General features: G+C 55.1%; 1 protein-coding gene across 1 annotated transcript in view; it reads left to right on the forward strand.

Annotated features, from left to right (window-relative positions):
* The window catches only part of VANGL1 (VANGL planar cell polarity protein 1), a 31,057-nt gene that overhangs the window by 4,103 nt on the left and 2,113 nt on the right, over positions 1–24,841 (forward strand). The window contains exons 2-6 of the mRNA XM_006763045.2: positions 2,870–3,002; positions 7,207–7,814; positions 19,863–19,996; positions 21,506–21,638; positions 22,391–22,625. Coding sequence (XP_006763108.1) covers positions 2,870–3,002; positions 7,207–7,814; positions 19,863–19,996; positions 21,506–21,638; positions 22,391–22,625 — 1,243 coding nt within the window. The remainder of the gene's footprint in view (positions 1–2,869; positions 3,003–7,206; positions 7,815–19,862; positions 19,997–21,505; positions 21,639–22,390; positions 22,626–24,841) is intronic.

Here is a 24,841-nt window from a genome sequence, read left to right on the forward strand (position 1 = left end):
CTGTCCCATGCCACTGCCCTGTGTCCCTCTGTCCCATGCCCGCTGCCCTGCGTCCCTCTGTCCCACGCACGCTGCCCTGATCCCTCCTCCCAGCCGCCTCCACCTAGTGCTGGTTTAATAAAGCAGCCGCTGGACATTGGGACATCGGACAGCTGAGTGTCACACCCATGAGTGAGCCCCTGCTGTATACAGGACACTTCCCAGGCAGGCCGACTTCCAAGCAGCTATCCAACAGCCCCTTCCCCAGGGGCAGGTGGTGGGAGAGCCTTGGGGACCGGTTCCTGGGTCACCTGGGGCGCTGGTGGAAAATGCAGTTCCTGTTGTCTCCTTTCCAGAGGAATCCTCTGAGGGTGGAGCCAGCAAGTCTGCACCCATACCCGCACCCCGCGGCTTCTCTGCACTGGGCTCTGAGAAGCGCTGGGTTGGGGTTTCTGCTCTGGGATGAGAAACCCTCCTGGGTGATCAGATGGCTCTTCTCTGGCTTACCCCGATGGGACCAGAGTTGCTGAGGCCGCCGCGTCTCTCTGGGTACTGTCGGGCCTTCACAAGTCAGGCTGGGTGGGTGCGGTTGGAGTGATGGCGGGTTCCTGGGAGGGTGTTGCCAGCCTGCTGGTTCCCCACGTGCTGTCTGCCTGGGGCAGCCGCACTCGGTGGAAGAATGTTGCTTCTGCTGGAATCTGCCGTCGCAGGATTTGACCCATGGGACCGGCGACCAGGTGGATGGGTGAGGCTGGCATGTGACATAGCTGATGGCAGAGAGAGCGACAGAGATGAGAGCGGGTGGGGAAAGGGAACAAGAGTGAAATCGGACAGGAGGCTCCTGGTCTGGCCTGGAGGCGGGGGACTCTGGGAGCAGTGGTTCTAGACTTCGGTCGAGCAGTTAACTCTGGCAGGTGGGGATCTCCCTGGTTGTTTATGGTTCTCACAGTGAGTCCTTTGCAAGTGATTGTTTTGGGCAGAATGTTGGCCACCCACTCCGCGTTGTGCTGGCCGAGGCCACAGCCCAGTCGTGACTCCTAGCAGGAGCTTCAGAGGCATATTCACAGCTGTGCTAGTTCCTCGGGTACAGGGTGAGGGGATGGGCAGTAGGAATGTTCATGCTGCAAAATCTCCTAAAGGCTTCTCCGATCAGTGCAGCGTAGTGGGTATCAGTGGAGGCAGGGAGCAGGCCTGGGTTCCGATCCCCCTCTGCCACAGACTGTGACTTGGGGAAGTCACTTCAACTCTTTGAGCCTCAGTTTCCTCGTCTGTAAAATGGGGATAGTAATACTGGCCTCAAGGTTATTGTTGGGGTAGAATGACATTAATACCATCGCGCACTCAGTAAAGTGCTCTAAGAAGTGGGGTGGGCGTGGAGCGGAGTGACTGGCAGTGACTCTCAGATCTCTGGGCTGTTTCCCCGGTTGCCTGGCTGACATGCAGTTAACTCCGAGTTGCCCAGAACACATCTATTGCTGGACTCTGATTTATAATAGGTTTAAGTTACTTAGAGATTAGAGTCGCTATCATGGAAGAGTCAGAAGCTCCCCAGCTCTTTGAAGGGCCTTAGCCCATGCTTATCCTCGGGCGGGCATCCTGATAAGGTAGGAGTTTGAACAGGGCGCCTGCATGTGGTGTTGTTAGCTGAGTAGTAGGTTAATGGAAGGTGTGCTGAGGGGGCGGGAAGGGGTGTGAGGGTGTGTTGATGGCTCATTTTACGTCTCTTTCTGCCAAGGTACACACTTCGCCCTCGGCTAAGAGTACTAGCCATAACGATAGTTGCTACACCTACCGCCACACCCCTGTCCTCAGCTCTGCCTGCACGACCTCTGTGGTAGTGTCATGATCCCCATCTCACAGAGGAGGAAACGGAGGCCTTCGGAGATTGAATAACTTGTGCAAGACCCCAGCTATAGTAGGGGCAGCACCGAGGGTCCCCAGGGTCAGCAGTGCCATGCTTCTTTCCCACCTGGAGACCTGGGAGTGAGGACAGTGGCTGGAGGAGGGAGGGCTGATGTCACGGCGGCCTGTGGACAGGAGGTTGAGGGAACTCACTCTTGGCTCCTTGGGTTGCGTTGACTGTTCCCAGTCGGGGTGGTTGATGTCCAGGCTGTGACCTCTGAGGTTTGCACAGTGAATGATTCTTTTTGCAGTTTCAGGACTGACCCACAGCAGGTGCTCACATCACCCAGGGAGACCACCCGGGATTAATATCACCCAGCAGCCTGCTGGCCTTTGGACACCTGAACACACACACACACACACACACACACACACACCTTGGCATCATTTGTCCCAGCTTTTGTTGGTTTCTGTGGCTGTCTTTCAGTTTAGCTGGACCCTGCGGGAATGACTTTTAGTTTGAAGTCGTAGGAATGAGGAGTAAATGATTCTCTGTGCTGGTTTAGAATTTCCTTTCTTCTTGTCCAAAAGGTGTAGGGTGACAGTGTGTCCCAGATTTTTTTGGACAGACCAAAGCTTGACGATTTTGCACTGTTGTCCCAATCAAAATCAGAATCAGGGCAGAGGCGGGGCCTAGAAAACAAGTTCAGTCAAATTGTAACCAAAGCGAGGCCGTCATTTTACCATAACAATGTGCCTCAGCTCCACAGATTCTGAAATTCCCAGTTAGGCTGTGAAAAAATATGATCACTGTTGATGGAGGGGTAACAGTCTTTGTTTGGGGTCCTGGAATAGCAGCAAGAAAATGCTAAAATCAACCTACTCCTTGTGGGGGAGGAGGAGTGGCGGTAGGTGGGTATTGCCAGTGTGTGTGCGTGTGTGTGTAATTTTCCTAAATTCAAAGTGAAATTTACAACATATTTGGAAGAGATGAGAGTTAATTAACATGGGATAAATGTGCTAGCTGATGATGTTTTTTTTCTTTCAGGGAGCGAAATAGAGAGAGGCACAAATCACCCCGGAGCAAAGATGGCAGAGGATCCGAAAAGGCTGTCACCATCCAGGCGCCCACCGGGGAGCCCCTGCTGGGGAATGACTCCACGCGGACGGAGGAAGCTCAGGTGAGGGACCAGAGTGGTCTGTAAGCACACGGCCCCTCCATCAAGGCTCTTTCTGGCAAATGTTTTCCTAAGCCTTGTAGCGGTAGGTTCTCTTGGGCTTTTACCTTTATTTTTCTAGCATGTTAATGAGTTTATCTGTGTCCTGTGGTTTCTTGTTGGTCTTACGGTCAGCCTGTGCTGCCATTGGCCAGCTTGCGGGGGCTTCTGAAGTGTGGCCGGTGGGCCTGCTACGAGTCCTGTTGGAAAGAAGCCAGCGCGGCTGACACCAGGCAGAGGAGGGAGAAGTGTGGGCTCAGTGTCCAGAGACTCACTGCAAGGGGAACAGGATACAAGAGGAAAGAACCCTCCTTTCGGAAACCCCGAGTCATGTGGGGAGAAGAGCGGGCGGTTAGGGCAGCCCTGAGTGAGCATCACTCCTGGACATGAAATCGGTCGGGGGCCGCGTGCTTAGATGCCGGTGGGAAAGCACAGGTGGACGAAACAGGCCCTGGGACACACAAAAGGCCAAAATGTGTCAGGCAGGTTGGGGATGGGCAGCGGGAGCGCCAGGGCCGTGCAGCGGGGAGGGGTCTGGGACACACGAGGATGCATTTGCTCCGTCGGGGGCAGCAGCTCCTATACCCAGATGCTTCTCACTGCTCAGGAGCGCAGGGGTTCTGCCTGTGGGCCTGGGTCCTGCCATATTTAGGAAAGGCTGGAGATCAGGATTTTATGTGAACTCACTCAGTATTTTAAGTACAGTGGCTTTTGAACTGTCGCGGGTCCACTTATACGTGGATCTTTTTCATTAAGTAAGGACAGTCCTGGGAATGTGTTTTCTCATCCTTATGATTTTTTGAGTAATATTTTCTCTAATTTCCTTTGTTATTAGAAAACAGTGTATGATACATATAACATACAAAATGTGTCTTAATTCTTTGGGTTATTGGTAAGGCATCTGGTCAACAGTAGACATTAGTAGTTTAGTTTTGGGGGGAGTCAAAGTTATGTGCAGATTTCGACGGAGCCAGGGGGTCAGTGTCCCTGACCCCCACATTGTTCAAGGGCCAACTGTTTTGGTAATTTATGAATTTTTATAAAACATTATGTGGGGTCTTCTCTCTGGGCCTCCACTCTCCGGCAGCCCATCTGACTTAAATAAACATCTAAGCTACACTCAGAAACATGTTTGCATACCCTCCCCGGCTCGGGAAATAGATGCTGTCCAGCCTGGGCCCCAAATAACCCGGTGTGTGTGCACACAGCGGTAAGGAGGTAGGAGAAGTCTCTGTGCATGTGGGGTTGCACAGATGTGCATTTCTGAGCAGGTAGACGGGCTCCTCAGAGCAGACAGGGTGCCCTCGGGACCCAGAGCTGCCGCTTCGGGATGAGGGTGGGGTGTCTCCATGATGAGTAATGTCTGCCCGCCGTGGCTCTGGGAGGGCCGGGGGCTGGAGGGTCAGAGGGATGGTTGGATGGATGGGGCCACTCCTGAGTGGACCCCCCTCGGTGCCACAGGGGGTCTGTTCCCTTCTGGATGTGGATCCAGAGGTGCTGATGGCCCGTGCGAAGGCACTTCTTTGCAGCTTCTCTACGCCTTGTAGCTCCATTGGGAAGCTGTTGGTGTTGACACCAGGATGACGTGATGGGAAATGCATGGAAACGGCCATTGGGAGGCTGTACTCAGCTGCTGTGTGACCTTGGCAATCACCTAGGTGGGCCTCAGCATCTTCACTGAAACTCTAGGAACGTGGATCCAAGGGTCTTCGATCCTTTCTGTTCTAAGAACCTCAAACTTGAACCAGACAGCCCTTTAGCCATCTGCGTTTTTTAGGCTCAGATGTGCACACATTCTTAACATGGACAGGGATTTAGTTAGCGATGCTTTGGCAGGAAAAAAAAGGTGAGGAGCTAAATCAGAGTGTGGTGGCCAACAAAAGGACTGCAAGACGCTGATCATGGTTTCAGCATTGAGTGTCAACCGAAGACTAGGCCCGTACACCGCGTGGAGTCCCGCGGCGCCTTCACTAAGAGCATAGTCAGGTCAGCTATTTTAGGGAGCCCGTGAACTCACCTGGTGCGAAAGCAAGGTGCCATCTTTGAATTTCCCCCCGGCTTGTGATTTTTTTTTCTTTTTTAAAAACTGAAATGAATTTACACACAGAGACATGAACAGACTAAAGTGTACAGTTTGGTAAACTTTAAGAGCTGAATAAAACCCATATAACCCATACTCCTATCGATAAATATATTTCCATTGCTCTGGAACAGTGATGGCGAACCTTTTGAGCTCGGTGTGTCGGCATTTTGAAAAACCCTAACTTAACTCTGGTGCCGTGTCACATAGAGAAATTTTTTGATATTTGCAACCATCGTAAAACAAAGACTTATATTTTTGATATTTATTTTATATATTTAAATGCCATTTAACAAAGAAAAATCAACCAAAAAAATGAGTTCGCATGTCACCTCTGACACGAGTGTCATAGGTTCGCCATCACTGATCTAGAAAGTTCTCTGATGTTCTTCCCTGTCTCCCCCTCCCCCCTCTCCAAGCCTGGCTTTGATTTCTGTCCCTGTCGATTCGTCTTGCCTGTTTTAGAATTTCATGTAATTGGAATCACAGTCTTTTGATTTGGAGATTTCTCCACGCTGCGGTGTGTTTCCGCAGTTCCTCCTTCAGGATTTTTGCTGAGTCGTGTCTCAGGGTACAAATGTCCCACAATTTGTTATGCGTTCTCCTGACCGACAGGCATTTGGATTGCACCATTTTTGGGCTCCGATGAATAAAACTGAAGGACATTCCCGTACAAGTCTTTTGTGGACATATGTTTTCATTTATTTTGATAAAAACCTGGAAGTGGAGCTGCTGGGCCATACAGTGTAACATATATTTAAATGTATATGGAAGCGCCAGGCTGGTTTTCAAGAGCGATCGTGCGCCGTATGCTTCCTCCAGTGATGTCTGAGAGTCCTGGGTGCTTCCTCGTCTTAAAAGGTCCCTTCCCTCATGGTGTGGGCTCCAGGCGCTTTCCAAACTGAGGAACTGTCTCTTCACAGGCCCTTTGCCCCCTACCCCGCTCCTTGCCGTGGCCTGTGTATTTCATAAATCCAATTTCTTATCCTTACTAGGTTAGAGGTTATTGTTCAGTCCTGAGAGCTCTATCTTGCTGATTCAGCTGTTAAACTAGATTTTTTTTTAAGTTGGTGTCTTACACATTAATTTCCCTCCGTCTGACTTTTTCCCCAGTTAAATCCCACACACAAACCCCTGAGGCCCACCCCTGGACTCCATGTGGCTTTTCATTGCCTCCTTCTCTGTTGCTTTTCGGGGTGGAGTCAGAGTTGCCGGCGAAATAGCAAAATTGCTTAAAATCCTGACAACTGGGTCTTGTTCAATGATGACTCTTGGCTGTAACTAGAAACCACCTCAGAGTTAAAAAGAGAGAAAGCAAGAAAGCAAAAGGCAGGCACGCCGTGAAGATCCTGGTACCCCCGGGCCCTGAGGTTCAGCTTGCCCGGAGCACGTGTGTCGTGGGAGGTGGTCTAGCTGCCCTGGCCAGAGTCGCTTGGATTTGCTTAGCTTGTTCCTTGAGAAGCGTTGCCAGGGAGTGCTCAGCGCCGGTATTTATTAAATGGGCCTTGGAAACGTCATGGAGCTCCAAAAACTGTGTGTCCTCGCTGCAGGTAAGCCTAGATCCGAGCAAGGAAAGTTCCCTTCGATGCCTTCCGCTGGGTGAGCTGCCGGAGGGCACTTCCAGAAGGTGGGCTTGTAGCCTTCGTGACCCAGGCATGAGTGGAGGAGAACGGGAGGAAGGTTTTCTCCTTGTGCCACAGGTGGGCCCTCCTGTGTTAGTCTAACAAGCAATGGGATTGGTTAGTGCAGAACAGGTAGCCCCAGGCCCCCCCAAGCCTCTCAGGGGACTCCAACAGGGAGGGGGTGATAATCATGGCATAAGAGTCACCCAGACAAGCCAACGAAAAGGTCATATTACATTCTCTCTGTTTGTAAATAGATACAGTGCCTTTTGAGAAAGGTCAGTGATGATTGTTAAAGTTTAAAAAGTCCTGTATTGAACGCGTTAAGCTTCAATGTTCTAGGAAGCCCAGGCGGGCGGGTCGGTTCTGCGGGTGGGACCTCCCGCCCACCCACCGTGTCCGCAGGGGGCCTTTGCGAATGACCCGCTGCGTGCGGCTCTGCATCCTGGCTGTTTTCTCCCGTCAGGATGACAACTGGGGGGAGACCACCACGGCCATCACCGGCACCTCGGAGCACAGCATCTCGCAGGAGGACATCGCCAGGATCAGCAAGGACTTGGAGGACAGCGTGGGGCTGGACTGCAAGCGCTACCTGGGCCTCACCGTGGCCGCGGCGCTCGGACTCCTAGTCTTCCTCACCCCCATCGCCTTCATCCTGCTGCCCCCGATCCTGTGGCGGGACCAGCTGGAGCCCTGCGGTACCATCTGCGAGGGACTCTTCATCTCCGTGGCCTTCAAACTCCTCATCCTGCTCATCGGGACCTGGGCCCTCTTCTTCCGCAAGCAGAGAGCCGACCTGCCCCGGGTGTTCGTGTTCCGGGCCCTACTGTTGGTCCTCATCTTCCTCTTTGTGGTTTCCTATTGGCTCTTCTACGGGGTCCGCATTTTGGACTCCCGGGACCGGAATTACCAGGGCATCGTGCAATACGCGGTCTCGCTGGTGGATGCGCTGCTCTTCATCCATTACCTGGCCATCGTCCTGCTGGAGCTCAGGCAGCTGCAGCCTGTGTTCTCGCTGCAGGTGGTCCGCTCCACCGACGGCGAGTCCCGCTTCTACAGCGCGGGGCACCTCAGGTAAGGGGGGCATCCGGGAGTCTTCGGCTACTGAGGATCGATGACAGGTGCCAGGGCCCGGGCTGACTCTAACTCAGGTTTTGAGAAGAGCTGTGTGTGTGTGGGGGGAGGGTGGGGTGGAGTTGTGGACATGGACTGTCCTAACTTAGAGATTTGGGGGTGCAGTTGCTTGCTGTTATCTAGGTCGGAGTTTAGCTGGGCCTGGTCTCGATATTGGTGGTACCTCCCAAAACTTTTGGCAAAAGGGAGAAAGGATGCCCAGTGAGGGCTGCTGACTTTGTCCCTGAACTTGGTCTGTGCATGATGGACTAAGTGATCAGCAGTTCCTCCTGCTCAGAGTGGTACACCTGGTTTACCCTGTCATCCCAGTGGGATTACCAATCGTTCCTGTTCTGCCCACTCTCACAGGTGCCCTGGTTTGGGCAATAAGTTACAAGGTCACCCCGGCGACCCTCCAGTCACGAATCAGTGCAGCGAAGGGACCTCAGGGTTGAGTGTTTCGAAGGTGCATTCGTGAGAACAAGTTAGAAATACAGGGAGATGCCATGCTCTGAATCTGTGCCTTCTACCTAATTATCGTGCGGTTAACGAAAAGAGCAATAACCATCATTCATTTACTTAATTTTATTTTTATTCATCCCAAGGTAAGCATTTTATGTAAATTGCCCTGGTTAGGCTTCAATTTAAGTATTATTAATCTCTGTTACCGATGAGGAGAGGAGCATTTAGGGAATTTAAGTAATTTGTACAAAATAATATGGCTGTGGTTGTGGATTCGCCCACACGTCCTGACGCAGGGCCCGGGGTTAATGTCCGTGGGATGGTGTCTCCCACTCTGTGTTTACTGGCCTATTTTTCCGTCTGTTTCCTTCCACAAACGATGACATCCCGGGCTGGGGGCTGTGTCTCACTGCATCCTCCCGTCTGGCATGGAGCACGGCACGCTGCTGGTAGTCACATGGTTACACGCTGGAGGAATCCCCCCGGCTGTCTGGCTTTGCCGATGCGTGTAACCTGCTTGGCACCTGGTCGTCATGTTAATCGTAGCCGTCACTGCTGCGGTGCTGTAGCTGCCAAAAGGCACCTCGGTGGGTGTCAGACCAAGGGGCTTAGTCGTGTTTCTGGCTGGGGCCCAAGTACATCACCCTTGAGTCGGGTCACCCTGCCACCCCCTCAGTGCTGGCCCACACCCACTCGCACTCCTCGGGCCCAGCCTGCACATCCTGGACCGGGCGGCTTATGGTTCAAGGCTGTGGCCACCCTGACCCGTCGCAGGGAAGCAGTTCCCGATCCACATGTCTGTGCAGTAAGCCTGCATTTCGAGTCCTCTCGGGTGCCTGGGGGCTCTGAAGGGAAGTAAGACCTGCAGCGTGTTCATCGCAGACACCTCACTGCCCCCGTGTTTCACGTTGGGCGCAAGCAGACTTGTTTACACCCCTGTGCTGGGCAGAGCCTGGGACCGGGGCCCCGAGACCCAGGACGCTGCCCTCAGAGCACTGTTACGGAATTGCTGGGGCTCTCATCCCCCCGGGAACCAGGATGCTGCCCTCAGAGCACTGTTCCGGAACTGCTGGGGCTCCCGCCCCCCGGGAGCCAGGAGCAGTGGACAGTTGCTGGCTCAGGCCTGGGTCGGGTGATGGGAGCACAGGGCGGGCGAGGGCATTCCAGACGGGGGCAGCAGCCAAGCCGCGGGGAGCAGTCTGCCAGTCTGCCTCAGGACGGGACAGGCTTGGAGGCAGCTGAGGGGTGAGAGGGTCCCGGGCTGGTCCCAGTAGAGGCGAGTGATTGGGGATTTTGTAAATACAAGCGGCCGAGACGCTGGTCGGGAGGCCCGCTGGGGTTTTGTGTTTTGGCCCCAGCCCTGCCTCGTTGGTGTGAATCCCACCTGCGGGGGGAGAAAGGGAAGGGAGGCTTCTCACCTTAGAAAGTCGGGTGGTGGGGTACCTCCCCTCCAGAGCTCCCCATCACTGGGGGACAGAGAGGGGACCAGCAGAACAGCCCAGGGCAGTGTGCCTGTGAGTGTTCGGAAGTCGGCAGTAGTCCTGGTACTGCACCCAGAGCCCTGTGGGGGTCGACCTGGGTGGGAGTGGCTGGACTGATTGCGCTGAGGGGCCCGCAGGCTGGCCGCCAACCTCCCCCGGTGTCCTCGCTGTGACCAGCAACCTCCCGTCTGTACTGCTGACCCTGAAGCATTAACCCCAGGCAGACGCGGGAGCTCCGGTTCCCAGCAGCCCCGGGAGGCCAGGGCCAGGTGGTCCCAGGATCTCCTCGCGGCTCCTGTCCAGGGCCCTTCATTTCCCTCTCCCTCCCTCCTGTGGAGACCCTGGTTATCACTCACCTCTACTGGGACCAGCCCGGGACCCTCTCGCCCCTCAGCTGCCTCCAAGCCTGTCCCCTAGAACAAGGGCTGGAGGAGGGGAGACCCTTTATCACAAGTAGAGCCCTCCGGCCGAGCCCGCAGCCCTGGGGCCAGTCAGGAACGGGGGCAGCCTGGCATCTCCCTGCAGGCACTGCGTGGGCTCGGTCGCCCGCCGATCCTCAGGCTAAATCTGGCCCAACCCAGCGGTGGCTGGAAGAGTCGCTTGTACCAGAAATACAACTTCTAAGCCCTTTGTAAAGCGTAGAAACCGGGGAGGGGGTCAGAACAGACAAGAGGGAGTCCTGGGGTCCCAGCAGCCGGTCCTCCGCCCCCATGGGCATCAGAGGCCTGCGCGCGCCTTTGTGCCTGTCTGTCTTCCGCAGCAGCGACCCGTGGGCTGGGGTGCAGGCGGCGGTCGAGTCTTTTTTGTTTTGTTTCCAAAGAGGAGTCTATTGAATGGACTGAGCTATTTTGGAGAGTTGTCTGAGGAGCGCCGATTCTTCAGTTTCTTAGAGAAAATCTGCTTCTTGTTAGAGCTCATGAAAGGTCCTTGTAGGGGCCCTGCTGGCCGGCAGGAACGGAGTCCTGGCTGATTTGAAATGTTCGGAAATGGAAGAGCTCATTGCACAAAGTGAGATACTGTAAGGAGAGAGAGAGACCCTGACCTCTGCCCAGCGCCTTAGGGATGTTCCGTCTCATTTACTCCTCCTGCCCCCAGGGGTGGGGCCGGTGGTGGGTGCGGCAGGCCAGGGCCGGGTAATGGGAGCCCTATACAGGGGAGGGTCCCCAAGCCCCAAGCCGAAGGCTAAGGCCTGGGCGACACGCCCTGCCCCCTGCTCTCCTCAGCACCCCCGCGTCTCAGTCTCAGCATGTTTGCTTTGTAATTGTGCACACACGTCACTTGTCACTTTTCTTGGTTCCCTTCTCACAATGAGTTGCTAGCTTTTCTAAGACTTCACCACAGACTATTGAGTTTGGATCTGACTCTTTTGGGTAGAAATCTAGAAAAAGAGAAAAGAGACTAAAAACAGCATTTAATTATCCTGATTGATAATTTCTCCATTTTGAAATCTTTCAGGGTTAATGCTCTGACTACTGGAGCGTAGAAGCTAAGAGTAATAGAATGAACCCGAGATGTAGGGCAACCCTAACCATTACCTAGTCCTTACCACCTGCCGGGCACCTTCTAACCTCTTAATGTCAACTCACTTAACCCTAAGAGCCCTGTGGGGCCCGCACTGTTAGCCTCATTCTGAGGCACCGAAGAGTTGAGTAGGTTGTCGGTACTCATACAATTCGTGGATGTCGGAGCCAGGATTGGAACCCAGACTGCTCGGTTCCAGAACAATCTTTTTTTTTTTTTAAATATAATTTATTGATTTTTTACAGAGAGGAAGGAGAGAGATAGAGAGCTAGAAACATCGATGAGAGAGAAACATCGATCAGCTGCTTCCTGCGCATCTCCTACTGGGGATGTGCCCGCAACCCAGGCACACGCCCTTGATCGGAATCGAACCTGGGACCTTTCAGTCTGCAGGCCGACGCTCTATCCACTGAGCCAAACCGGTTTCGGCTCCAGAACAATCTTAACTGTTCACCACAGTGCCTCCGAATGGGTATGTCCGTGCTCCCGTCACTGCTTTAAGAGTGCACGCAGGGCCCTGGCGGGGAGCTCAGTTGGTTAGTGTCGTCCCGATAGGCCAAGGTTGGGGGTTTGATCCCGGTCAGGCACATACAAGAATCAACCAGTGAATGCACACTAAGTGGAGCACCAGATCCATGTTTCTTTCCCCTCTCTCCCCCGCCCCCCTTTTCTCTCTCTCTCAAATCAATTTTTAAACAGTGCACGGAGGAACTCATAAGCATTTTTGAGTGCTTCCCAAGCGCCAGGCTGGATGGTACCTTTTACACATTATTCTGTTTCGTTTAACTCATTGCTTTGAGGCTGGGGCGGGGAGTCCGGGATTGTCAGAGACGCGGCCTTGCGCTCCGCATCAGTACTAGCCACTGGTTCTTTTATCCAGTCGGTGTGCGAACAGGCCCGGGCCTGACAACCACGGCAGTAAGGTTGAGCCTTTGTCTGGCCCAGGCTCTTTAGCTTCCTATATGTCCCTTGTCCCAAAGAAGACCTCTTTTTACCTATTGCTGTAGAAAGCCACCCAGAACCTAGTCGTGGAGAGCAGCCTTTCATGGTTTTATTATGATTTCTCCCCGTTCCGTGGGTTGGCCCGGCCGGTGGTCCCTGTGAGCTTGCGGGCCTGGGACGGCGGCCGGGCTGGGCTTCTCTCCCTTCCCAGAGGCACCCCTTTGGGGAGTAGTTCCTGTGAGGGCAGCTGCACTGCTCCAGGCTCCCAAGAGCACAAAGCAGTTGCTCCCGGCCTTTTAGGGCTCAGCCCTGGGCCTGGCCCAGCACGACTTGCCCTGAATTCTCTTGTCAAAGCAAGTCCGAGCCCCAGCCCAGATGTAAGGAGAGGACTGTGCGAGGTGGGGAGTCCTGGGAGGGCTGGTTCCTTGGGGTCCACGATGTGGCAGACCCCCACAGCCACCTCGGGCCCTCATTCTCAGAGTTTGTGTGTTTCTTTTTTTAAAATGTTTTTATTTATTTCAGTGAGAGGAAGGGACAGGAGAGAGAGATAGAAACATCGTTGATGGGAGAGAATCATTGATCAGCTGCCTCCTGCATGCCCCACGCTGGGGATCGAGCCCGCAGCCCGGGCATGTGCGCTGACCGAGAATTGAACCGTGACCTCCTGGTTCATGGGTTGACGCTCAACCTCTGAGCCATGCTGGCCGGCGTGTCTGTGTGTTCTCACTCTGCGTGTGGTGCTAACAGATTTACAAACTGACCTCTCTACCTCAGAAAGTCTAGAAGCTGCATCTTTCAAGTGGAAGGAAGAGCTCTGTGAGGAGGTACATGAACGTCACTGAAAAGGCTGACCGTCCTCAGCAACGAGAGACTGAAACCACAGAGCAGGGGGAGCCCTCGTCCCCGCCCTCCGGGCAGCCTGTCCATCCACAGGGACCCGTTCTGTCGGGTATTCACGTCGCTAAAGCTCCTGGCGCCGGGTGCCTGCCAGTGCGTTTTCACTGGCTTTCTGAGCACGCTCCAGTCCTTGAGACAAGGGTGTCTTACAAGTTGGCATTGACCCTGGACCTTTTCCTCAAGGGCCTGGTTACTGATCACAGACCCACCCGCGCTGAGACGAAGTGATTCTTGGCTTGCTTTTCAAGCCACAGGCGTTCACGATCGCGCGTGGCTGTAGCTCGGCTGTGTTGGAAAGAAACTGGTATGGACTGAACGTGTCTCCCCCGGCCCCCCAAAGTCCACAGGGGAGTCATCCAGAGGAGGGAGCCGTTACTGGGTCATGAACGGGCCGTCCTTGTGGGGAAGTGGCAGAGACCTCAGCTGCTCTGAGCTCCTGCCCGGCGTTCGGGGGCAGGTGGAACTGAGGGACGAAGTTGGGTACTTAGCTGAGGAGGTTTGCAAGCAAAAGATGGGCGATGCATCTCAGGATCTTCTTATTCCTTCTCGTAAAACGCAAGGAGATTTTAAAAAGCGCAGTTTACCCAAAGAGGGTTTTTCTCAAGACTTAATATCGATATAACACCTATGTAGGAGTTAATATCTAATAGCTGCTGGGCTGCGAACTTGCATGGGACCCACTGCCCCTCTCTCCTTTCCACTTCCTCCCTGTGGGAACGGGAATGTCTGGCCTGTGCCTGGTCCACCTGCGTATTCTGGAAACATACAACTTGCCTGGTTTCCCAGGTTCGCAGTTGGAGAGGAATTTCGGCTCCTATGCGCTGCGCCTCGAGTCTGTGATTCTGGGTCAAATGAAGTCCAGGACGGGGATCACTGGGCTGTGGGACCCCCCCTGCCCCCCATCACCACCCATGTTCAGAACCAGTATCCATGGTCTAGGACAGGCGTGGGCAAACTACGGCCCACGGGCCGGATCCAGCCCATTTGAAATGAATAAAACTACAAAAAAAAAAAGACCGTACCCTTTTATGTAATGATGTTTACTTTGAATTTATATTAGTTCACACAAACACTCCATCCATGCTTTTGTTCCGGCCCCCCCGTCCAGTTTAAGAACCCACTGTGGCCCTCGAGTCAAAAAGTTTGCCCACCCCTGGGCTAGGAGGACCCAGCACCATGGGAGGTGAAGTTGGGGAGCGTTTTTAAAAGGCCATGTTGTTTACAGTCATGGATTCATAGACAGTTTCCTCTTTAGAAACGTGCGTCTATTTCATTGCTTTTTAGTGGAGATGCTTGCGGTCCACATCCCCAGTCCCTAAAAACGCAGAGGACAAACATGACTCGGACGCACGGAGTCGCGCCTGCAGGCCTCTGCTCAGATTGCTTTGCCGTGGGAGGATTTCGAAGGCGGGCAGAGCTGCCGTGTGTGCGTGGCCCCTGGTGCCTGTTCACGGTGGCTAATGAAGGCGCTGGGCACTGCAGCCTGTTTGCACAGCTGCCTGCTGGGGCGGCTTCCCTGGCACCGCGTCTGCCCCCAAGTGTCACCCTGCGGCCCAGGGGAGTCACCCCGCAGAGCAAGGCCACGGAGGGGGAGGGGCCGCTGGCATGGGGGGCCTTCCTGCAGGTCCACGGGCGGGCAGTGGATCCTGTGCCCCAAGTGGCATGCTGTTCATTTTCGGGAGGACTCAGGCTGCGGGCAGGGCCTGGCACTCTGCACACTCGCCCCCGGCTTGATGGGCATGACATCGTGCGTGTGAGAGGCTGACACTCCAGAGGGCACAGGGACGGGGTCTGCTCTCCCTCCCTCCAGACTTCTCGCTGTGCGCCCCTCTTGTTCTTCCCGGGCCGGAGGTTCGGGTGTGAGCAGGCCCCCGGAGCATCCTGGGAGGGGCTGGGGGGGCTTAGCTCCCATCTCCGTCTCCTCCTCAGAGAGCCCTGAGCAGGTGGTTGCCTTTGATGTTTATCTGGTTGGTTCCACACAGGAATGCAAAGTGTTGCGAAGGCTGGATTTCCATCTCAGGGCAGTGCAGGCCGGAGCAGGCTGTCGGGGAGGTGGCAGTGTGGTGCGGTCCGCGCCCCGGCCTGGAAGTGGGGCTGCCATCGCCAGACCTGCTCCGTGTGTCCCCCAGTGGTGAGAGGTCTGCCCGCATCTCTCTGCTGTGGGAAAGGCAGCCCGGCGGCCGGCCAGCCGTGACGGGATCGACGCCGAAGGAGGCTGTGTCCTCAGTGTTGTCACCGCACTCAGAACCGCCCACGGCCAGGAAGGACATGGATGACAGCTCTGTGTGGCTCAGGTCCCGAGACCAGCAGGGCCAGGTGGCTGCACATGGCCGTGGGACGCAGAAGTCTCCTCTGGGCGCGCCCAGTGTGGGGTTGCTTGTATTCTTAGAGAGGGCATTTTCCAGGGTTACACTTGGTCACCAGACACTTAAACAGGGGGACAGTCCTGGGCACGGAGAGGGCCGGGGTGCTTCCCAGACTGCACTGTGGGGGCCACTCCGATGACCAGGCCCTGTTGCTTCCGCCTCCTCCTCGCTGTCCGCGTAGATGCTCCTGGCGTCAGTGGGGATACCTGCAGGGCTCGCCCACATTCAAGGCCCAGGCTGGGACACGGTCCACCTTGTGAGTGTTGATGCAAAGAACTCAGTCCCTGTAGTGTCCACGGAGCTGAGGAGCCAGCAGGAGGCACCGAGGGCCCGGACAGCAGGACAGGACCACCAGTCTGGGACCCGCAGGACGATCTGCCTCACACCTCTCAGGCAGATGTGTGTGCGCCTCCTGCTTTCTCGAGACAAAGTCCCAGAGAAACCCAGCCCTTCCTTTAGCTCGTCCTGCCGTCTAATCAGATCTGTCGATAAACACGGATGGATTCCAGTTTTTCTCCTCCCCGCTCTCACGTTCCCAGGTGGCCATTACCTGTTATCTGTGTGGGATTGTGTTCCCACCTCCCCGCCTGCAGCTGTAGGCGAACATTTTAATTAAAGGGCAGGAGGGCCAGGAGATAGCGGCCCTCCTGTGCCCGGGTCTCAGCGGGGGCGGCAGCGTTCAGGGGCGAATGATGTCGCGTCCCGGGGTTCACAGGAGCATCGCTGCAAACCATCCTGGTGCTTCGTCAGGCAAGTGCTTATCTCCACGTCCAGGCGGAGGCGGGCCTCACACCCAGCTGGAGCCTTGGTGACTCTTCTGGCGGGAAGCCAATCAGACAAAACCCAGGGCACCGTCCCACTCCCTCGGATGGGAGTTTTCTCAGAAAGCTGAGTCAGCTTTCCCCTGGGGTCCTGCAGGGTAGAGTTTTCTCAGAGACCCTGGGTTCTGGCTAAAATGCAGCCACATGCTTTGGCTGGTGCTCAGTGGTTAGAGCATTGGCCCACAGACCGAAGGGTCTCGGGTTCAATTCCCGGTCAAGGGCACATGCCTCGGTTGCAGGTTTGATCCCCAGCCCCAGGTTCAGTCGCGGTCAGGGTGCATGTGGGAGCCAACGAATCGATGTGTCTCTCTCACACAGATATTTCTCTCTCCCCCTACCCCCCTCCCTTCCACTCTCTCTAAAAATCAATGGGAAAAATATCCTCAGGTGAGGAAGAACAAAGCCAGCCCCACCCTTTGCTGCAAAGCCCTTATCCTCAGGCACGTGACCTTCAGATGTGTAGTCCTTTCTGGATGACCGATGCCTTCACTGGCATCAGCCCATGTGCTCCTCTCAGCGGCCACGCGGATTGGTTGGTGTTGTCTCCGCATCACAGGCCAGGAGAGGGGAAACGGCTGAAGCCGGGTCCGGCCTGGAAGGCAGCCCTCGGTGCTGTTTCTACTGTGTGCCACGGATGCCTCCTCTTAGCGAGGCTTGGTTTTCAGGAGGCTGAGCGTTGGCAGGAAACACTGCATGAAAAACAGAGAGTAGCATTGCTTTCTGGTCTAAGTCCCTAAGGAAAGCTATGCCGAGCCCCGTCCTGGCCCACTTTCTGTGACGGTACCTTTGTGGTGGGTCCTTGGGGGGAGGGCGGGGCAGCCACACACAAGGGACGCACGGCTTGGCCTCCCCAACAGACTTGGACGTGGGAGCTCACGGTGCTGCCAGTACTGAGTGTGGGCGCCCTCCCGCTCCACCTCTAGTTACCTGTTGGCAGTTCCTCTTCTCTGCTCCTGCCCTGTCCTCCCAGGGCCAAGCAGGTGATTGGTTATAGGTTGCGGGACACAGGGGCGATCTAGCCGGCCTGGGGTAGACGGGTGGGTGGAAGGAAGAGGAGAAATCAGCGCTAACTCACGTCTGCAGCAGCTTCTCCACATGCGCGCTGCCCCGGGCGGGTGTCGCCCTGACCTGTGGAGTAGGAGAGCCCAGCGTCCCTCACACAGGGCCAGTGGTTCTCACCCTTCCTAATGCCGCGACCCTTTAATGCAGTTCCTCCTGTTGTGGTGACCCCCAACCATAACATTATTTTCATTGCTACTTCATAACTGTAATTTTGCTACTGTTATGAATCATCATGTAAATATCTGACATGCAGGATGTATTTGCATTGTTACAAGTTGAACATAATTAAAGCATAGTGATTAATCACAAAAACAATATGTAATTATATATGTGCTTTCCGAGGGGTCGGGTCTTAGGCGACCCCTGTGAAAGGGTCGTTCGACCCACAAAGGGGTTGTGACCTACAGGTTGAGAACCGCTGCACAGGGCCACGAGGCCCGGGGACACTGCCCTCGGCCCCGGGGAACCTGAAGCCACACATGCTCTTCCCCCCCTTAGCTCTGCGGCCGTCGGTAAATGTCTTGACCACTTTGAGGTCCCCAGTTTCCTCTTCCATAAACTGGGGAAAATAGGAAAGTTCCGTGTGGCCGAAACAAATCCCAGTTATAACTGACTCCTTTCTCAGCCACTGGCTGGATGGGTTATGGCTAATGTCACAGCCCGGGCGGGGCACGGCCATAGGACTTGGTTTCCTCTCGAATCCTGGAGACAAACGTGCCGTTACCCCTGGGCGCTGTGGTTTACCTGCTTCAGAAGAGGACCTGCTCATTCAACGAAGACGCTTTGCATTAATCTTGCCCCCCCCCCCTTTTTTTCAGTTTACAGACAGGGCGGTCCCGAGACCTGAGTGGCCTTATTTATTGTTGGGGCCCATTGGGTGTTCACAGCGGGCTCCCTCTCTCCTGCCCACACGCTCCCTCTCGTCCCACCCCGTCCTCCTCACCCCTCACCTTAGCCCGGCCTTGCCCCTTACCTGCCTTCCGCCTCTGAGATCTTGTTCACATCCGTGTGCCAGTCATTGGCACTCGGTGGGCACTCATAACCCACACTTGCCCGTGAATGGAGGCGGGAGGCTGGTTACCGGGTTTTCACGATGTCGGCGTCCGTAGGAGGCTTGCGGGATGGTGAGCACTGAGCCTTCGCAGAGTTGGCTCTGTGACGAGGACACTCTTCAGTGCTTTCCTGGCAGCCAGACCTCGGCATCAGAACAGGGGTGCTGGCATTGACGTGGGCGTAGCATTTAAATGGCTAAAACCTGAATGAGCCCCCCCACCTCCCACACACACCTAAAGGGACGGCCTTTCTCCCCGCTCTGGAAGAAGTTAATGACATTTACGGGCCTGGATGAGCTCTGAAGCTTCATTTCTGATTTTAATAGCATGTATTCATTTAATGGCAGAAGCCACAATCAAATCCAGGGAAGAGTGAATGAATAGGAAATCGATAAGGATGTGTGTGTGTGTGTGTGTGCGCGCGCGCTGTGAGCACACATGCTTTTCCAGGCCTCAGGGCCTCATCTGCAAAATAAGATTTACACGGGAGGACACCTGTTTCCTTCAGGGATCGGATGGGTTGTCACGGGAAGGAAGCGGTGGGTGGGCCTTAGAGAAAGGTCACTTCAGGGAGAGTGCATTTTCCCTTCAGGCAGAGCGGAGAGAGTTGGACTAGGTGGCCTGTGATTTCTTCGATTCTGTGACTCTGCTCGGGTGAACACGGACATTCCCGTCACTGCGTGTGGAATACAGTTTTGTGATTCCTGGGAGTGGAGAGTGGGTCCTGCTTTTCTGCCCTGAGGCGGCATGAACAGTCTAGCCGCCAGCCAGCCCCACCCTTTGCTGCAAAGCCCTTATCCTCAGGCACGTGACCTTCAGATGTGTAGTCCTTTCTGGATGACCGATGCCTTCACTGGCATCAGCCCATGTGCTCCTCTCAGCGGCCACGCGGATTGGTTGGTGTTGTCTCCGCATCACAGGCCAGGAGAGGGGAAACGGCTGAAGCCGGGTCCGGCCTGGAAGGCAGCCCTCGGTGCTGTTTCTACTGTGTGCCACGGATGCCTCCTCTTAGCGAGGCTTGGTTTTCAGGAGGCTGCCCTCGGCCCCGGGGAACCTGAAGCCACACCATGCTCTTCCCCCCCTTAGCTCTGCGGCCGTCGGTAAATGTCTCGACCATTTTGAGGTCCCCAGTTTCCTCTTCCGTAAACTGGGGAAAATAGGAAAGTTCCGTGTGGCCGAAACAAATCCCAGTTACAGCTGACTCCTTTCTCAGCCACTGGCTGGATGGGTTATGGCTAATGTCACAGCCCGGGCGGGGCACGGCCACAGGACTTGGTTTCCTCTAGAATCCTGGAGACAATTCTGTGCGGTTACCCCTGGGCCCTGTGGTTTACCTGCTTCAGAAGAGGACCTGCTCATTCAACGAAGACACTTTGCATTAATCTTGCCCCCCCTTTTTTTTCAGTATCCAGCGAGCAGCACTGGTGGTTCTGGAAAACTACTATAAGGATTTCACCATCTATAACCCCAACCTCCTAACGGCCTCCAAATTCCGAGCAGCCAAGCACATGGCGGGGCTGAAAGTCTACAACGTGGATGGTACGTGCCTGGAACGGTGGCTCTGGGAGTGTCGGGGGGCAGTTGGGGCACCTTCCTGGCCCATCTGGTTCAACCTCCTCTCTATGTTTGCCTTTGTGGTCCATTCTCATTTCAGAACAACTCTCTCTCTAAATCTCTCTCTCTCTCTCTCTCAAAGGGCCCCGCTCTCTCTCTCTCTCTCTTCCCCTCCCCCCCAAACATTTTATGAGGAATGTTGCTTTATGATCTACATCTGTGGGAAGTTCATTCATTTTGGGATTTTTATGATTGAAAACAATGGTGATGTGTGTGTTTCCTGTCTCCTGCTGGGAACACCTTCCATTAAATAAAGCTATTAGGAAAGGGCTGCTTTTCAAAATGTGGATAAAGCACCCAAAGCAAAGACTCAGCCACCCAGACCCGTGAAGACTCTGTAACTGTCAGTAGTTCAGGCCTCTGGCGAGACACTTCGGGCATTCCTCAGCCCTGGCCAGAAGCCGGAGTGAGCGGGTGGCGGGAGGCCAGAGGCCAGGCTGGGGCGCCAGCGCGAGCTCCTCCGGGCTATCAGATGCTTCGGCGCAAGAAACAGGACACGGTGTCATGTCTTGCTGGGCCGCTCGGGTCAGGGCGAGAGCTTTGCAAACCCTCCAAGAGGATCATGTTGTTAGCAAGTCAAGTGATTTATAGGTGGTGTCAGTTTCGGTGGTGATGTAACATCCTCCGCCTTTTTAAATGGTGCTTTATTATTATTTTTGGCTAATGAGATGTGCACGCTCTCACGAATCCTGAAGGATTGGTCCCTTTCGCCTGTGACCTGGAAACAGCGAAAATTCCCACTAGCAAAACTAGTCATCGACCACGTAGGTGAAACTCGAGAAAGCGTGAGGTGCCTTGTCTTCCTGACAAGTCGAGGCGGCCAGTGGTCAGAGGAGCGAGACCAGGACTTCTGAGTCCGGAGGATCATGGAGGCCGTTTCACAAATCCTCACACATCATGGGCTTTTCTGTGAAAGCTGGGCTGCCGTGAGATCCCAGCAGTGAGGTCCCAGCAGTGAGGTCCCAGCAGGGCCGTGTTCCTGTGTGTGGTCGGTGTCACTTGTCCTGGACTTCACTCTCTGTCCTGTCCTCCCCTCCCTCTCTCTCTCCCTCCTTGTCCTGTTGCTGAACTGTGACGTTACGGCCGCCCTCGCGGCCAAGCGGGCCGTCCTGTGACAGATGGTAAGTAACATCTTCACACTCCGTGTTACTGTTGGCCATCGTCTTAATTGCCACGCATTCTTCATCTCCTTCCGAGTTCCTTTTCCCTTTGCACCAAGCAGATTGGGCCTCGGGAAGGTGCCTTCCCCTCGTGAGCAGAGTGAAGAGAAGCAGGGGGACCGTTCCCCCTCGTGGGGAGTCGCTTTGGGGATCTGTGTCTATGCTTCACAGGGGATGGTGGGCGGTCCCGACAGACTGTGGTACCAGCATTCTGCTCCGCTTGGCAGTCCCGTGGCATTAAAACTGCGTTTCCTGCACCATCTTTCCCCCAAAGGCCCCAGTAACAACGCCACCGGCCAGTCCCGGGCCATGATCGCCGCTGCCGCTCGGCGCAGGGACTCGAGCCACAACGAGCTGTATTACGAGGAGGCGGAGCACGAGCGGCGGGTGAAGAAGCGGAGAGCGAGGTACAGCGTCCCCCGGAGCGAAATCTCACTCTGAACACGACCTGCATGGGCCTCGGGAGTGATCGTGCCGGGGCGTTTCCCAAACTCCTCGTGCACAAGCGTCACCCGGGGGCTCATAGCACAGGCCTCCAGCCCCACCCACGTAGTCACTTACTATTCAGCAGCTCTGGGCCCAGGAACCGGCGTTTCTTACCAGTTCCCGGCCGATGCTGAGCTGCTGGCCCACAGCCTGCACTTCGAGTGGCCCCATCCTGCACCCCAGGCCCCCGCTATTTCTCTAGATCTTATCCTATGAACTGAGAGGGACAGAGGTGGTCCCACTGTGTGTGCGGGGCCTCTTCCTTCCTTCCCCCGGGGCTGCTGCGTGGCGGCAGGATCAACGGGGATCAGCCCGGCTCTTTGTAAGCGGCTTCGGCTCCACCAGCCCCGCTCAGAGGCGGAGGGGCCTTAGCATGCGTTTCCCTCCGCTGTCCAGATGGAGCGAGTCTCCCAAGCAAGGCAGTGGCAGGATTGAGAACAGAGGTCCCCTCCAGGTCCCCGGCTCCTTCCTCCTCGCCCACCACAGCCCCAGTTTCTCCCTCCCACCTCCTATCCCTCCCTTCTTCCCTCCCCTACCTACTGTCTAGACTCTAGAGTGACAGCCAAGGGCCTGGGGGAGCTGGGGGGAGCTGGGCAGGGCAGGAGGGCAGGAGTCCTCCAGGTCCGAGGACGGCTCTCCAGCCCCACCCTGATGCCGGTTCTGTTGTCCCCAGGCTGGTGGTGGCGGTGGAGGAGGCCTTCATCCACATCCAGCGGCTCCAGGCGGAGGAGCAGCAGAAGGCCCCGGGGGAGGTGATGGACCCCAGGGAGGCCGCCCAGGCCATCTTCCCGTCCATGGCCCGGGCCCTGCAGAAGTACCTGCGCACCACGCGGCAGCAGCACTACCACAGCATGGAGAGCATCCTGCAGCACCTGGCCTTCTGCATCGCCCACAGCATGACCCCGAAGGTGCGCCTCGCCCAGCCCCGGCCCGCACTCGGGTGTGACCGGGAGGGACCAAATCCGAGGCTTCTTCGAAGCACCACTGATGGGGATGAGTGAGGCCCACCCGTTTTCTGGTCTTTGGGGGCAGCTGGCTTCTGGATGTGCCTCTGAAGGCCCCTAGAGTCGAGCAGAGGAACGATTCCACGTAGAGACAGTACAGGTAGTGGTGAGGGGTCCTCGGTGGGTTCTGGAGCCAGGAGCCCATTCTCACCTGCTCCTCCACTAACGGCTGCAACACCTTGAGCCAGCCGCTGAACGGCTCTGTGCCTCAGTTTCCTGTTCTGCAAATTGGGGATAATACTGATATCCCCTTCATTGGGTGGTTGTGAGAAATAAAGGAGTGCATTCGTGTGGCGAGCTCAGAACAGTGCCTGTTGTGTGGTAAGAACGCAGTAAATGGCTGTTATTATCAGAGGCAGAAATGAGGCCAGCCCTTTGTTAGGCTTTCGGATGTTGTGGAGTTCATGTTACTGAATGGCCTTTGGGATCATGATGTGAGCACACTTTTAGGAAACAGTCGTGTAGCTCGTGGAGGCAGGTGGCCAGGGAGACAAGATGGAGTCAGGGTTTGGCAAACGACCTCTCTCCAGACAGACGTGGGTCAAGTCCCAGTCCCACCGCTCATTGGTTTGTGACTTCGCGTAAGTGACTCTACACGCGTTTCCTCTTTTATGAACTGGGTGTGGTAACCGTACCCACCTGATAGGATTGTTGTGTGAGGATTATATTAAATGTGGCAGCGTGACACGGGGTAAGGGATCCTGGCCTAGAGCACACGTGGGACGCTCGGAGCTATTGGTATCGGCCTGAGGACCTGTGTTCCCACACCGTCCTGTACGCACACGAACTGCTGGTTACATTCTCACTAACCAGTGACAACCTCAGGAAAGCAGACGTTCCGGGAAAGGACCATAGGTCTGCAGATTCTTTGACTCGCCTAGAAAACGTAGTCAGCACAATCACACATATCCATGAATATACTTGTACATGCAGGTGATTTGCAAAGTAGTCTGTCCTAACTCCAAACAAAATGACTTAAAAGTAGAGCAGCACTTAAAGATTGTGGCATCTCCAACCCCTGTTGGATGTGGGCGACTCTCTGTTAGAATATTAGGCTCCAGAAGGGGGAATGCAGAGCAGTGTGGGCGGCGTGTCTCCGCGTGCACAGTGAGGCTGGGCCCCACGGAAGCAGGCCTTTCGCTTCCTGTAGGATTTTGTAGTTTCCCACTTGATTTCTTTTTCATTTCAAAAGTATTTACTTTTATGAATTAGTAATAATAATATTTGTATAAAAGTCTAAACATTAAAGAATAGAATAATGTACAAAGTGAAGTTTTATTCCCCTAGGGCCGTCGTCAGCAAACCGCGGCTCGCGAGCCACATGTGGCTCTTTGGCCTCTTCAGTGTGGCTCTTCCACAAAATACCCCGTGTGGGCATGCACGTACAGTGTGATTGAAACTTCATGGCCCATGCGGAGAAAGTCGTTATTTTGTGGAAGAGACACACTGAAGGGGCCAAAGAGCCGCATGTGGCTCATGAGTCTCGGTTTGCCAAGCTACAGTTTGCCAACCACTGCCCTAGGGCAAACAGTTCTTCCTGATAGCGTGGGGGGGGGGCGGGGTGCGTGTGTGTGTGTGTGTGTGTGTTCCAAAATCTGAACCTAGTGGTCAGGGAAGGACGGTCAGTATGTGTGATATAAAATGGAGTAGGGTGTGTGTGTGTGTGTGTGTGTGTGTGTGTGTGTGTGACTGTGTTTAAAGCAGAAATTAGGGGTGGGGGACAAATGGTATCCTATATACATATAGTCTGGAAACATGCTTTCTTCCTTAAAGCTCTCGGGCTGTCTTTCGATGTCAGGACTTCCCGATCTCTGTCCTACACATGGGACTCTCTCTCTAACAGCTGCACTGCCTTCCATGGAATCCTGTGATTCGCGTAACTGATTGCCCAATGGTGCACTCTCAGATGGAGCTCTTTTGAGAGTCTGACCCGGGGCTGGGCCCTTCCGTTCCTCGGTATGATCGGAACGCAGCCATGCCCCCTTATTACATATCTCCCGTGGCTGCTTTCTCTCCGCGAGGCCGAGCTGAGTGGTGGTGACAGAGCGGGGCTTGCAAAGCCGAGAACATGTACATTCAGAGAACAGTGTGCCAGCCCCTGGCCTGCACAGTGCCGACGT

The sequence above is a fragment of the Myotis davidii genome, unplaced genomic scaffold (assembly GCF_000327345.1).
Source record: "Myotis davidii unplaced genomic scaffold, ASM32734v1 scaffold217, whole genome shotgun sequence".
Taxonomy (NCBI): domain Eukaryota; kingdom Metazoa; phylum Chordata; class Mammalia; order Chiroptera; family Vespertilionidae; genus Myotis; species Myotis davidii.